The sequence below is a fragment of the Perissodus microlepis genome, chromosome 16 (assembly GCF_051167445.1).
Source record: "Perissodus microlepis isolate ML-2025 ecotype Zambia chromosome 16, ASM5116744v1, whole genome shotgun sequence".
NCBI classification, from domain to species: Eukaryota; Metazoa; Chordata; class Actinopteri; order Cichliformes; family Cichlidae; genus Perissodus; species Perissodus microlepis.
Window position 1 is genome coordinate 9383414 of NC_140476.1, and position 15785 is coordinate 9399198.

General features: G+C 42.6%; 1 protein-coding gene across 1 annotated transcript in view; it reads left to right on the plus strand.

Moving 5' to 3' along the window:
• The window catches only part of gli2a (GLI family zinc finger 2a), an 84260-nt gene extending 68917 nt beyond the window's left edge, over positions 1-15343 (plus strand). The window contains exons 6-14 of the mRNA XM_084907912.1: positions 205-406; positions 1127-1322; positions 3678-3788; positions 4095-4235; positions 6579-6728; positions 8131-8295; positions 8391-8672; positions 9465-9831; positions 10440-15343. Of these exons, the coding sequence (XP_084764038.1) occupies positions 205-406; positions 1127-1322; positions 3678-3788; positions 4095-4235; positions 6579-6728; positions 8131-8295; positions 8391-8672; positions 9465-9831; positions 10440-12739 (3914 nt within the window). The 3' untranslated portion in view covers positions 12740-15343. The remainder of the gene's footprint in view (positions 1-204; positions 407-1126; positions 1323-3677; positions 3789-4094; positions 4236-6578; positions 6729-8130; positions 8296-8390; positions 8673-9464; positions 9832-10439) is intronic.
• Positions 15344-15785: the final 442 nt, after the last annotated feature.

The following is a 15785-nucleotide window of genomic DNA, read 5'->3' on the forward strand; positions in this document are numbered from 1 at the left end:
AATTTTAACATTGGCGTGTATGTGGATCCGGTCACTTTAGAAACCAGTATATATTAGGGGAATGGCGGTTTTGTCATTTCCTCACAGTCTGCATTTTCCTGTCCATTTTGCAAGCAGTTAATTTATTGGTGGCAAAAAACTCAAATATCAAAAGGCAAAATTGGTGACATTTCTGCATTTGTGTCTCTTGTTGTCTGTCCCCAGTATCCCGTTTTTCCAGCCCAAGGTTGACACCCCGGCTCAGCAGAAAAAGGGCGCTGTCCATCTCGCCACTGTCAGATGCTAGCATTGACCTGCAGACCATGATTCGTACCTCACCCAACTCCCTGGTGGCCTACATCAACAATTCACGCTCCAGTTCAGCCGCTAGCAGCTCCTATGGGCACCTTTCAGTCGGCGGAATCAGGTATAATTGCGGTTCATACAAGAATACTGTATGAACATTGACAGGCATATTTATAGTTTCCAGCAACTGTAGTCTGCAGGCGTTTGTTGATTCAGATCTACCACAGTTATTAATTAGTCACACTTTTAAAAATCACCATTCTTTTTCTTGAAATATCCATTATAATCAAGTTCCTTTTTTGGGTGGCTAGTAAATGTATATATTTTCTATTCACAGCTATTAAAAACTAATGGAGCAAATTTATTGTATTCATACTGTTACAACAAACCAGTAGACATGCAGGGTGGCTTCAAGTTAAGCAAGATTGCTTTGAAGAAAAGATGACACATTCTTCAACAAAAACTATTAAAAATACATCAGTGAGCATTTTACAACCATCACTTAAAGTGTAAGGTTGCACTGGAAGTAAAGGTGCAGTGTAAGTGGGGGCTTGTCCGGGATTTGGACTGAAACCACACAAAAAAACAATCCTGTAGTCGTTGACTTGGTCTTTATGAGGCATTTTAGACTTCATTTTAGATTCAGAGTAAAATCGACTTTCCTGCAGTGCCAGGTTACACTACATGGTCCTTGCTTTAAAGGAGAATGCTAGCTTATCTATTTTCACTTGGTAGTGAGGGACAATGCGACCATGATTCCAGTTGCTTTAATGTTAGTAGACAAAAGTCTCCAGCCATGTTAGCCTTAAAATATCTTTTTTCCTCTCACCCCCTCACTCAGCCCGACATTCAGCTTCCCCCATCACATCAACCCCGTTGCCTACCAGCAGCTGTTGTCCCAGCAAAGGAGTCTCAACGCCTTTGGCCACACGCCTCCTCTCATTCAACAGTCGCCATCTTCGTTCTCTGCTCGTCAACACCCCCTCACTGCATCACCTATGTCCTCCCACAACAGCACCAACTCCGAAGCAAACCAGGTAACATTCATGTCTTTATATTTTAAAGTTATACCTCAGATTCCATTATACGGATATGTAAGCTTGGGATGAATACAGATTTTCTCTGATTACCAAATTTTCACTTTTTATGTCATGATTCTAATGTTTTGTGATCACTAGGTCACATAAACATTAATAGAATAAACAAAGTTTAAGTCTTGTGGTTCTCCAACAAGCAAAACCTTTATAACATTCACCGGACACTATCCCCTAGACAGTTGCCAGTCTTCCCAGGGAAGGGAAGTTCACCCTGAGCTCAGAATGTGCAATGCTCTGCAGCTACACCTCAGATTCTGCAGGCCTCAGTTGTTATGCTAATGTTCATGACAGTACAATTAGAAAAAGACTGAACAAATATGACTTGTTTGGAATTTCTGGGCTGTACTTAGTTTTTACGCTGTTACTAATGCCACGGTCTCATTTTTCACATGTTGTTCTTCATCTAATGTTTTGTCTTTAAATAAATTTAAGACCTAATAAGGAGCAAATGATTATTTTTATTTTGTCCTGATACATAAAACATTGCAAAGAGTTTAAGTGTCTCTTGAACTTGACCGTAGATAAAGTTAAGAGAAATTGTAAAATAATACTTTGAAAAGAATTCTTCAAATGTAAGAGCATACACATTTTAATTACACATGAAAATAAAATGTAAAAAAACAAACATAGCAACCATAACAAGTAAAATAAACCAAACACAAGTTGATATCTCTGCAACACGATACGCAGACATCTTGGACATAATGTCCAAACTGCTGTTTCTCCACATTCTTTTGATATTTTTAGATAATTTTAGAAGCTATAAAACTCCAACAAATAGTCGTAAAAAGAAGATAGTGAACCGAGACATAGATTTGAGGTGCTGGAACAAAGCCTAATTGCATGAGTTATCATGAAGTATTTTTATAAATGATGTCTCAGGTCAGAAAAATGTTTGAGGCTCCTTCCCAGTTCCATCTGTCTTACTTCCCACTGTCTCCTCTGCTCCACTTTATCAGCCCACTGTCAACACCGCAGCCCCTCGTAATGTAAACTTCCCACTTGGTGAATCACTCCATCTCACACTAAACCCCACTGCCTCCAGCTCTGTTTCAGCACTGTGTCTGCTGAATCCAAGTGTGCTGGAGTGTACTGTATATTTGCACCTTTCTGCACACACTCACACACACAGCTTTATTTCTGTAGTGATCAGAACCATATTTCCCTCTTGGTTTCCAGCCAACTGAATGAATCATCGAGGCCCCTAGAACTGCACTGTAGTGTTCTGGGTGGGATTAGAAGACCCCCCTCTCCATTGTTGGACCTCCTCCAACGAACCTCAATAAACACACACACACACACACTCATATCTATCCTTTCTTTTCTTCTCCATTAGAGCTTTAACAGGCCTTCGTAGTCTTTGTCTTTTCAGAATCAGTCGGCAGATCAAAGCCCTCTCGTCGCCCCCACATACACTCACATACTCCTCTAGCCCCGACCCTGCCTCCTCCCCCAATCTGTAGCGAGGGTAATAACTCCTCTTCTTTCATATTTCCTTGCGGCTTTGGCGATCATAAAGCAGTCTAAACTGTTTAGTCTCGGCGGCGGGTCCTAGTCTGACTTATGAACCGTGGTGCCTGGTGCAACCAGGACTTGTCACATCTCTTTGCAGCGGCACAGCGTAACTTTGTGACTTCCCTCTGCTCCCTGTGGTGTAGAAAGCAGTAGAGTCTGGTGCTCAGTTGTTGGTTTAATTAAAAGGTGAGGGAGTGGGAAGATTAATAGTCCACAAATGAATGAATGGTTAGGGATGGTTTGTATTATGAGTAATAGAATGGTTGGCTGATAAATTATGAATGAGATATTTCCAGTGTCAAGGGATGGCTGAATATTTAAAGAGACAAACTCAAAATTTTAAAATCAAAACCTGTAAAAATAAGGATTTGGGATTTGTGTTTTGTTTTGTTTAGGCCATGATTTCTGAAATGAAACATTGCTGCTGAGTTTATTTATTAATGTATTTTAAGCACCAAAAAGTAAGCTCCATTATATTCAAGAGAAGGCAAACATCAAAACATCAAAAACTTGATGTAAATTGGGCATTAGGATTGACAAGCAAAACTAGTGGCCCAAGGATAAACGTGTAAAAAAAAAATTATATATATATATATATATATATATATATATATATATATATATATATATATATATATAAATAAAGATATATATAAAATATTTCTAGGTGTACTGTCCCTTTAAGAACGATAATTCTAACTAATTTTCCTTCAATAAAAAGAAATGTAGGAAATGACAACCAGTTAAAAACACATGCCTCTGTTCCTTCATGTCTTTCAGAACGCCAGTGGAGATCCAGCAGTCAGCAGCACTGTCAACCCACTGACCACGAAGAGGTCAAAGGTGAAGACCGAAGCAGAGGGTCCACTGCCCATTTCACCATCGTCTCAGGTGAGAAAATAATAAGCTCCTTAAAGTGGGAGAGTGGTGCACCTTAAAGTTAGGTTGCTAATTAGTCTCTAATTGATTATAAGTAATGGATAAAAATGCAGCTTTAATCTGTGACAAGAGGTGTGTTTTTTACAACTCTTCCTCTGTAATAAAGAGGTTGATAAGATAAGAGAAATGCAAAATAGTGCAGAATGCTTCTTAATGACTTGTGAAAGCTGAAGTCTTGTTTTTTGTTTTGTTTTTTTTAACTCATTTAAATTGGATGCACGTATTTAACATCTGAAGTATCATACACTTTGTCTCCAGGACCACGGTGGGGGGATCCTGGACCTGAGTGAAGATCTGGATAAAGATGAGTGTAAACAGGAGCCAGAGGCCATCTATGAAACCAACTGCCACTGGGATGGCTGCTCCAAAGAGTACGATACCCAGGACCAACTCGTTCATGTGAGTTTTTGAGTACTCAGCTGGATTTTTTTGTTTGTTTGTTTTTTAATGACAGCCAGCTAGCAGACAGAGGACATAAATCCAGCGATTCCCACAGGATTAGATTATATTGCAGTGGTGGACGGGGACGTGCAAGCTTTCTTAATTAGATTAATAAGTAATATAGACTTCAGGAACCGGCCCTGCAGCCTCAGTCAGTTTAAACCAGTTGCACCTGCTGCAGGTTCTGAACTGCTCATCCAGAAACAGATTTTAAAAGCAGAAAAGGAACTCCAAAGATGGAGTTAGAGTCTGTCCCAATACGAGACATCACAGACCACAACAAGAACGACCTTGTTAGCATGTCTTAATGCATCCTCAATCATCAAGGAAAGGAAATCCTAAAAAGCTGATTCTGTTCTCACACTGAAAACACTGTCTAGATGGACAGAATCAACTTTTTGGGACCTTGTTAGCAGTAACCAACTTTTTCAAAATAAGAGCATGGGGCTTGTCTATGAATTTAAAATATATTCTAAAATGGTTGAGAGTTGCAAAAAAAAAAAAAATACTCAGTTAATGTTGGGAAACACCAAAACTGCTAAACTAGAAATTCCTTTAAAGAAACACATACTACCCTCCTTCATCCCTGGTGGTTGTTAGGGTTCTATGTTGTGTTGCTCATTATGTTGTCAGTATCTGCTGTTTTGTTTGCAATGACAGTGGATAGACTACTGTTGTTGTGTAAAAACTTAAAAGTTCAGATTCCTCTTCTGCTCCTAATTAAATCCATGCTGATTGGGTCCACTCAGAAAGCTGAGTAGTGACCGGTCTCTTTCTGTTGGGTCGACACGCGTAATGTTAATGAGCCTGCTGGCTCTCGCCAAATTCAAGCCCAAGCCCTGCAGCTGTGCCCACCCCTCCACAAGCCCAGAGACCCCTAACCCCTAACCTCTTACTCCCAGCAACACCCCCAACCCCCGAAGCCCAAAGGGCCGGCCATAAATCCATCGTCATGCCAGCAACTTTGGGGTTATGCACCCTTGCTTTTTCCAGGCCAACTTCTCTTCTCTACACTTTCTGACTGGCAGTGAGTCACCTCCGAGTAGCAGTAGGAGGGTCATATGTCAGGTCCATAGACCTACAGACCAATGGGAGGAGGTGGACAGGTCGCTATAAGCTGCTACACGCAGGACCAGAGTTACCTTTAACAACTTTGCAAACTCTGTGGACCAGTAGAGGACTGTGCTGATAAACAGTGCCAACAGTGCGTTTATGTTCCTGTTTTCTATAAAGTATAAATTACATGGGTGTGATCTCTAACACCACCTCTCTGAGCACATCTGGGGTTTCACATGAGGTTCAAACATCATCAGCGAAAAGAGACCAAAACAAACACACATACACACCACACACACACACACCTGTGGGTTTCTTGTGGTTTCTGTTTGACCAGAGTAATCCTGCTTCAAGAGCCTCCAAATTATGGATTCACAGTAGTGTGTAACCTGAAAATAGAGACCTCTGCGTGGGCCACACACTTTTTTCCATTCCTCCTCCTCTTCCTCCTTCCTCCCAGAATAGCCCTCAGTAGAATTGCTAACCACAGACCTTTTCTGCTGGTGAAGAAGTGGCCACATAAGTGGAGCATTGTAGGCTTGGATGTCCTCAGGAAATGAGGTGGTTCCTCTGGGTGTGTGGATATTTGAATGCGGTGGACGGGACAAGTGTTTTGAAATGTGTCTGTTCAGAGAAATCATGTTTGACTGCAGCAGAAGTCATGTGACTAAATATGCTGTAGCTGAGGACATTTTGCCTTGAAGTGTTCTAGGCTGTATGTATGTTGGACTCCAGCATGCCATTCTTTTTTTCTCTTCACGCCTTTGATAATTTAAGCTGAGTACTGTCTAATTTCTCTGAAGACTTTCTGCATATTTAAAGTGCAAGTTAAAAAGTCACACAGAAACTGTTTCAATTGACCTCATGATCCATGAAAATGAAAGAAATGAAGGAATACAGTCGGAAATCCTCTTCTTGATCACTTTTTACAAGGATCCGCTGTAGTTCCTTCTCCGAGAGAAATGTGAACACAAACACAGCCTGAAAAAAACACACACACACACACACAGCCTTTGTAGCTTTTGTCTCCTATTGACAAAGGCATAATAACTGTCAGCTATAATGGATTGCAGAGTGATGTCAGTGAGTCAAGCATGCATGGACACATGAGGCGGGAGCCTATTCTGGTGGGAAAAAGACAAGAATTTGCTGACTCTTCTTTAGCATTTTGTTACATTATTTTCCTCTTTAGGGAAAAGTATCATAGAACTGTGACAATTGAATGGAATCAATCTGTATCTACAGCATATCAACAATGACCACATCCACGGTGAGAAGAAAGAGTTTGTGTGTCGCTGGGAGGAGTGTTCACGGGAGCAAAAGCCCTTCAAGGCACAGTACATGCTGGTGGTCCATATGAGGCGACACACGGGGGAGAAGCCCCATAAGTGCACGGTAAGCGCCTCGTATTCTTGGTAATTTGCTGAATGGGATCACAAGCCATCATCTCCCATAATGCAGCCAGCACCATTTTCCAGCTCGGATTGCAATGCAAGCTATTTGGCATAGTTGGTGACATCCAGAGAAATACAGACATACAGAGAAAACCTAACGATCCACTATAAGCAGCAAAAGGCAACAGGGGGGAAGAAGAATTCCTTTCATAACATATATGGCATAGGTTATGGCACCCACCTGTTAAGCAATGATGTATTAACTTTGTTTCCAAAACCATAAACCTAGGTGTGATCTGCAAAAATGCTTTTTAACAATGTGTGTGTGCATGACAATGAGAAGGCAGACACAAAATCTCCTCTCAGATTCACTAAAGTTCCTGTAAAGCCACAGCAGACATGATACAACTAGTTATACACACTGACTTTAATTCTCACAGTTGGTTCATTGATCTGTGTAAAAACACTGGAGAGGCCCTTTAACCTTCTTGTTAACATGTTAACCAACTAGTTGAAGTTGGAATTTATTCCGCCGCTTTAGCAGTCAAAGAATGTCAGCCCTTTAGTGCGTCAGTTTCGCCTGTGGAAAAAACTCCCTTACAAAAAAACTTGATATGATTTTCTTTGTGCGTACCACCACTATATTTCCCGTGTTTGATAAATCATGGGCTTTCACTGAAGCCTTCATTTGCTGTGTGAAGATCAAATTGAGGGGCCTGTTTGCATGGCTTCAAAGCTCACTCTGGGCCTCTCATGAATGTATTAAAACAGATGACTTGTGAAGGATAAAGTTAAGAAAGCTGATTGACAGTGTGGGTGTGTAATTAAAATTTGCAGACAAGCAGGGGGCCATGGGTCCTTATTAAGACCAAGCTGTATATTCTGCACAGAAATCCCACATGCATCTTCGCCTAACTCCCCTTTAGTCTTTTCTTTTTAAGGATGAGTCTTCGGACTTTTTCATCCCCTTTCTGGGCTGCTCTAATTTGATTCTCTTTTAATTTCAGAGCCAATTACACTCACAATGACTGCTCAGAAGGAATACCAAATTATAGCTTGTACAGTATAAGTGAATACAAAGGCTAAACACAGACTTCTCTTTGTCTCAACAAAGTGCACCAGACAAAGAGCTCTACCACACCTCACACTTAGTTTGGATATTTTGTGTAATAGCCCTTTTTTTTTACCAAAGTGTAGCAGAGCTTTGCTTTTGTGTGGCACACCACAGTAGGTGGGCAAGAGTCCAAGAGTAAATGACATTTAAAAACTGGAACAAAAAGAGCTTTTTCGTGTTGTTTTTGTTGTTGTGTTCCGGCTCTTTTCTCTGGCCAGCTGCAGACAAAACAACAGCACTCAAGCATCAATCTCATTGTCCGTCTGTCCCATTGTCTGTCTCTCTGCAGTTTGAGGGCTGTTCTAAAGCTTACTCCCGCCTGGAGAATCTCAAGACCCATCTCAGGTCCCACACTGGGGAGAAACCTTATGTATGTGAGCACGAAGGCTGCAACAAGGCTTTCTCAAATGCCTCAGACCGAGCGAAGCACCAGAACCGCACACACTCCAACGAGGTAAGTTCACACATGGATCTCATCTGAGCAGCCGGAAAGGTCAGCTAAGATTTAGATTTGCCACAGTAAAAATCATGTTGAATCCATCTTGGCAGAAACCATATGTGTGTAAAATCCCGGGCTGTACCAAGCGCTACACGGACCCAAGCTCTCTCAGGAAGCACGTCAAGACGGTCCACGGACCCGAAGCTCACGTGACCAAGAAACAACGAAGTGACGCTCCCCCAAGGCTACAGCCACCCAAAGGCAATGGGGAGAACGAGGCAAACTCCAAGCACAGCGCAAGAGCCGTAGATGGCAAGGTGGAGGCCAACAGCACCTCTAGGGGAGGGGAAGACTGCCTACAAGTCAAATCTATTAAGACAGAGAACTCTATGGTGAGTCCTGTTTATCGGTTACACGACACAGTGGCTCTGGGTGAGCTTTAAAACAGGGGAACAACAGTTATCTTACATTTTTACTAACATTGTTAGTGAGAGGTTCCCTGCTGGACCTGCATGCGTCCTTTCAAACTCACTCTCTGTTTGTTGTCTGAACCTGCTTCTCTCTTTCCTTTGAAACCCTGCTAATGGACAGACTTCACTGAGGTGAGCACGCAGCCTGTTTCAATGTCTTTTTTTTTCAAATTCCTGTATGGTGGAAATGTATCTGGATTGCATGATCATCCATGTTCATATATTTTCTTGCTCCTTTGCATGTAAGACAGTCTTACTCTGCCATTACACTGGATTTATATATCTACGAGCTCAATATTCAACCAACGATAAAAGTCATTGTCACATTAATACTGAAAGGCAGGGACTTGTGTAGCATGTGTGCTGCTCACAGAACTTTTCTATTATCCACTTGTTTTCTTAAATAAATAAACCTCCTTTATAATTCACGAGAGTATGAAGCTATAGGGCCACATTAGTTATTACAAAACACCATCACAATCAGAATTTTTTAACTGTGGTAATTATTTAATATTGAAGAATATCTAATGGGATTTTTTTTAACTTGGCACAAGGCTGTGTTTTATTTTTCTTTCATTTATATTCATTTTTAAATTTCACTTTTTAATCGTTTTTATTTTCTTTTTCATTTACTCAAACAGCAAAGTGAATATTTCTATGATCTACTAACCTCTTGGATTTTGATTCATGACACTTTCATCTGTCCTCCTCCAGACGTATCAGTCCAGTCCTGGTGGCCACTCGTCATGTAGCAGCGAGCCATCGCCTCTCAGCAGCGCCAACAACAACGACAGTGGGGTAGAGATGGCCGTGCACAGCGGGGGCAGCTTCGGGGACCTCAGCGCACAGGACGAGTGCCCCATGGTTGACTCCACTGTTCCCACTGGGGGCCAGCAGGCTGGGATGGGGCTTCAGTTGAGGAAAGCCACGGGTCACGGTGGTGCAGTCACCATCAAGCTGGAAAACATCAAGAAGGAAAGGCTGAAGACGGTGAGGGACCCCTGCCCCTGGGTTAACTCTGCGCCACAGCCGCTGCAGGGCCAACGCATTAGCATGAAGCTGCCTCCCATACCTGCAGTTGGTAAGGACTACATGTTGAAGAAACACCTCATATTGGGCTGTACTGTCATAGACTGTGAAGTTGGAGATGGAGATGGAATGAACCATTTATACCCATCTTGAAGCCTAAGCTTTAGTTATATGTGCTGCTTAGTTTTTTCTTAAATAAGTGATCATATTTCAATTAAAGGTTGGAGCAGTAAGCTAATGCTAGCACTAATAAGGAACATCCAAAGACTTGTCTGTCACACAGAAACCTGCTAATAAATGCTCAGTACATTCCAGTAAAATCCCAGAATTTTACTACAAAAACTGGAGCACAGACTTCTTGGACAGTCTGTCAGTACCGTTAACTACACAACAGCCGTATTATTTGTTCCAAAAGTGATGGTGAGTTTAATCAGGTGAGGTTAAGCCTTGCAGACAGCTAGGAGCTACAGCTCCCTGTACATGTAACAAAGCGGACAGTGCTCTAGCTTTCAGTCCCTGTACAGTTGTTATGAAGGTGGACACTAGCTATAAAGACCAAAGACAGCGATGCTGAGAAATGCTTCCTCTGTAATTATAAACTCATGTGCATATATAATGTTATAATATAATAATATTTATTCTAATCTTTCTATCTGCCAGGGTCCCTGCTGGAGAACTCCAACATGAGTAACTTAAGTGGTTCGTACCCTGGCCAACGCATGGATGACCTGTTGTCATGTGAAGTGACGCTATTGAACCAGCTGAACGAGCGCCGTGACAGCACCACCAGCACCATCAGCTCTGCTTACACCCTAAGCCGGCGCTCCTCCGGTATTTCACCGTGCTATTCCAGCCGTCGCTCCAGTGGGACATCCCAGTTTGGCGCTAATCGCCACAACAATATCAGTTCAGCTGACTCCTATGACCCAATTTCTACTGATCTGTCTCGTCGATCCAGTGAGGCCAGCCACTGCGGAGGTGGCGGTGTCAGCGGGGGAGGTGGAGCAGGCCTTCCAAGCCTTCTCAGTCTTACACCAGCACAACATTATCGGCTAAAGGCAAAGTATGCTGCTGCCATTGGTGGAGCACCACCTACTCCTCTTCCCAACATGGAACGAATGAGCCTAAGGACTCGCATGGCACTCTACAGCGACTCCCAAGAAGGCTCATCGCATCCCTTCCATCAGCCACCCTCCGGAACTGTACCAAGACGGTGCAGTGATATTGGATATGGCACGCAGAGCATGATGCCCCACGAAGTACCCACCAATCTGCCACGCCGTGCAAGTGATCCAGTGCGTCGTACGACACTGGACCCTCTCTCCCTTCCAAGGGTCCAGCGCTACAACAGTATGAGCAGCATGAACCCCATGAATGCTCCACCAGCTGCAGAACGTCACCAGACACTGGCTACACAGGGCTATACTCGCTCTGATGGAAGCCTGCAACGCTACCCATTTGCCCCCAGACCACCAAGCATTTCTGAGAATGTAGCCATGGAGAACATGGCGGTAGATGGAATGATGGTTGGGGGTGAGCAGGGTGGAGAGGATGATATGGTGCTTCCAGACGATGTGGTACAGTACCTCAGGTCACAGAATTCTGGCCCCTCTACTCACAACTTGGGACAAACCGACTATAATTCCAACGGTCAGACTCAGGGCTACCAGACAGGCGTGGCTCCACCAGCATCATTTTTTGCGCAGAGGAGGATGGCCATGGTGGATACCATGATGGCTCAGTCCAATCAGGATGTGCAGTCCTGCCAGATGGGTCCGGGAGGTGCTCAGCAGCCTTTTGCAGCACCATCAGAAAACATGAACAAGAATAACATGCCAGTGCAGTGGAATGAGGTGAGTTCAGGAACAGTGGACGCCACAGCCAAGCTTCCCAAACAGCAGCAGCATCCTCTCAGGGGGAACCTAGCTGTTGTACAGCAGAGGCAGAACTTTGGGTCCTTCCAGATGCAAGGTCAGGGCTTGAGCAACAACCAGCAAGTTGTGCCTATGAGTCAGAACATATCTATGCAGGGGTATGCAAACCACAGCAACCAGAGGCTGATGAACATCTCTCTACAGAGACAATGCAACAGCGTGAACTTTAGTAACCAAATGAGTCCTCAGCAAGGGTTTGGCCAAGAAGCAATCCCAAGTTCTATATCTGGAAGCACTAGCATGAGACCTACGCGCAACAGTATGGCAGATCAAGAGGTCCAAAGTTACAGATCAAGGACACAGACTGATGTCTATTCTTATGTCAGCCAAGTGGATCCTCAGCAAAATTACGTTATCTCCCAACAGCAGCACAATGTCCAAAATGGAGGCAGAGGAATATTACAACCCAGGCCTCCCACAGAGCCCAGGTCTACTGCCAGACCACACGGAGGGTCTAGCATGACACAACCGAGCCGATTGCTCAAGTCATCGGATGTTAGCCCCGGTCAAGGTAATGATACCTCTGAGGCAAGCCCAAAGCGGCCCAGTGGGTCAGTAGCCCATGACAGCAACTCAGAAAATCCAAACTCCGCCGTGTTCTACACAGGTCAGATTCACATGTTTGAGCCACCTTCTGTCAGTTTTGATGCTCCCATGTCCCCATGTGCCAGTCAGGCTCCTTCCAGCAACAACACTTCTGCAGCCAACATGGCTTCACCAGGCGTCAACCAGGTCTCCAGCAGCACAGTGGATTCTTCCACCAGTGGATCTGGGGCCGCAGAGCACGCCCAGATCGACTTTGATACCATGCTCGATGACGGAGACCACTCAAGCCTAATGTCGGGCACCCTGAGTCCAGGCCTTCTGCAGAGCCTCTCTCAGAGTTCCTCACGTCTCACCACCCCCCGCAACTCTGTCACCCTCGCTTCTGTACCGGCAGGGATTGGCAACATGGCCATCGGTGACATGAACTCTATGCTCACAGCCCTGGCTGAGGAAAGCAAGTTCCTCAACATGATTAGCTGAGAGTAATCAAACACCTCATCATCCATCCATTCTTACCATGAATATCAGGAATATAAGGACTATACAAGAAAGCACTGATTGTACAATGCAAAACTGCTCATTACATAAACTTTTTCTACACTGTTCATAGTAATATGCTTATCCTGTAATATTTGTTTCAGATTATATGTTACATTAAAAGGTTAATAGTAAATATAGATAGGGTTAAGGACCATTTTCTATCATTTGTTAAAAAGCCATACTTTTTAGCTACAAGTCTATGATAGCCCAGGGTATATAAACAGATCAAGAACAATTGCCATTCAGTATTTGCCAGCGTAATAGGCCTTTAAAAAGTGGTGCACTGATAGCAGTTCACATAGTGCCTTGATGAGGTCATCAAGTGTGAGAATCTGAATATGACACAAAAACCGAATTATCAGGAAATGGACACAATATGTGGATAGACTGTTATGTTTGTAGATGATACTGTATGGTACCTGGTCTAAGATATGTTACACACTTGATGTTTAAGCTAGAGCTGTCAAACAGTTTATAAATGATAAATTCATTTTGTATTGACTTACCTAAACGATAATAGGCAGTTACAAAAACTGATTATGGAAGCGTGGAGCAGTTTCTTCAGCCCATGTTATGGTTCTCTACTACGACTAACTGGCAAACCTCACACAGGGTGATCTGATTAAGTAGCTCTACCCTCTACATTTTCAACACATCTCCAAGTTGCTTTTAACCCACCCCAGTCCCAGCTCCTTGCTTCTAATACTTTGTCTGACTTCATCAGTGTCATGCTCAGTGCCTCTTCCTGTTGCTGACATCCATGAATGCGCGTAGATGGGAGGGCATGTTGAGCTACCATAGCACCAAATACAAATTACTGCATGTGGAAATAATAATTTTTGACTACAGTGGTACAGAGTAAACTCACTTTAAAACATTATTAAAGAGCTTAAAAGAAATAAATGGCTGCCTAAGGACTACAGTGGCTTAGAGTCTAGATTATATGGTATTATTGCGATAATGGGCCAGGCTGTATTATACCATACCATTCTCTTATCTCTGGAAGGATGAACAGCAAAAGAACAATTTTTTTTTTATTTTTGTTTGTTTGTAAGTGTGAAGTGGACCTGCAGGCCCAAACAAAATCACTACCCAACTAGCTAACACATCCTTCCTGTTGACAGGAATGACTTATCAGGGGGCAGGGTCTAGCCCGCAGTCCTACTTTGACACAGTGACCAAATAAATTTTTAAAAAAGCCTGAGGCCAAATTATACACCAGGGATGGTCATGATTTTCAATAGTCATTAAATTATTTTTTCTTCTATCATTTTCTTTTCTTTTTTTTTTAAAATCAGTTGGTTATGCTAAACTATATTTTCCTTTGGCTTTACCAGAATCTGGGTGGATATATAACACACTAATACTCCCAGAGGTCATAGTAATGTAGCGACAGTAGAAACTGTTTGCTGACAACCATTAAACAACGGAAACAGGTTAAATAAGTTATGAAAAATAACTGGATAACAGAAGCATGTGTAGTACAGCAAGGTTAGACGCTGCTGTACAAACAGGAGAAACATGCCAAGCCAAAGACAACCACAGAAATCCCAAAATTTAAACAAAATAAAAAATAAAAATGAGGTTCGGTACAGATGTTGTCAGGTAAAGCTAGCATGTTACTACATGTGCGTGCACTCATTTGAGTATTTGAGTCTGGGAGTCGAATAAGTTCCAGTAAATATCAGCGTATTTCTGCTCCCTAATAAATGCCAGTATTGAAAAAAAATAAACTGCTATTGTAGTTCATATATGCACTTAACCATCCTGCAGCAGAGGAAATAAAAGCTGTGTTTGCTGGAACTGTCGTTATGTAATAAATGTTTGCCATCTGAAATGTTTTGAAATGTGTTACCAACATGTGTGTGTGTCATAAAATTTCACTGAATGCAGTTTACAAAGTGAGCATATTTGACAGCCCTAGTTTAAACACATGGTTGTTAGGCATTGTGATCCACAGAACTGAAGTGCTTTCTGATCATAATCTGAGATTGTGAGGATGTGAAATGTGATTTCCTTCTTTGCCCTCTGGATCAGAGACGTTCATTCTCCATGGTCCCATCTCACAAGGGTAAATGATTGAAAAGGACAAGGATATGCATCAGTGTTAGTCCATCAGGGCACATGAACCCCTGCGCATCTGATGAGGAGCACTCTCTGAAAGAATATACAAGTACCTCTGTGTGTTCTCAGTAGAGATCCAACTCTAATTAATACATTCATACCCCCGTCAGTGCACCCTGTCTCTCCCCTGGGTTCTCAATGAACTGCAGAGTCCAGGAAAGGACTCAGACTTTGATAATGAAATCCTGTTTTCGGACAGGATCGGCAAACTAGGTCTGCAAATTCCTCTGTTTTATTATGTTTGCTGAAATTGCTGAAATTAGCCTTTTAAATGTTTGTGTGTATGCTACCATCCACTTTTACTATGCTTGGTATGTGTGTGTGTGTGGGTGTGTGTGTGTGCGCGCGCGTGCGTGCGTGTGCATGTGTATATAGCTTTTGTACATTTCAAATAAACTATCTCCTCTTTTTCTGTTTAAATCTGCTTGCTGTGTCTTCTTTGAAATCACATGATCTGTGTTCCCTGGAGACAGACCATGAAAGTGAGGCTACACTGCATTTGAAATCTCATTTATTGTGTATTTCCTCAGACTGTTCTTGAGAAAAACTGAAACCAAACACTATCACATATTCATCCATACAAGTTACTGAAAACAGATATCTTAAATTGGGGGGGTAAATAAGTCACCTGTATAACTCATACTAAGATTGAATTATTAGGGGCTGCGGCTTATTTGAAAAACAGGAAGACACTAATAAAGGAAAGAGGAGTTAAGCTCGCTAGCAATTTCAACTCATCTCCTGAAACATGAATAAGTGCTGGACCTGAATCTGCCTACAAATCACCCCCCAGTGCCATACTTACCCTCAGTGCAAAAAGTAACACACATTAGACTCTAATGTGTCTATTTTCTGCGTCTAC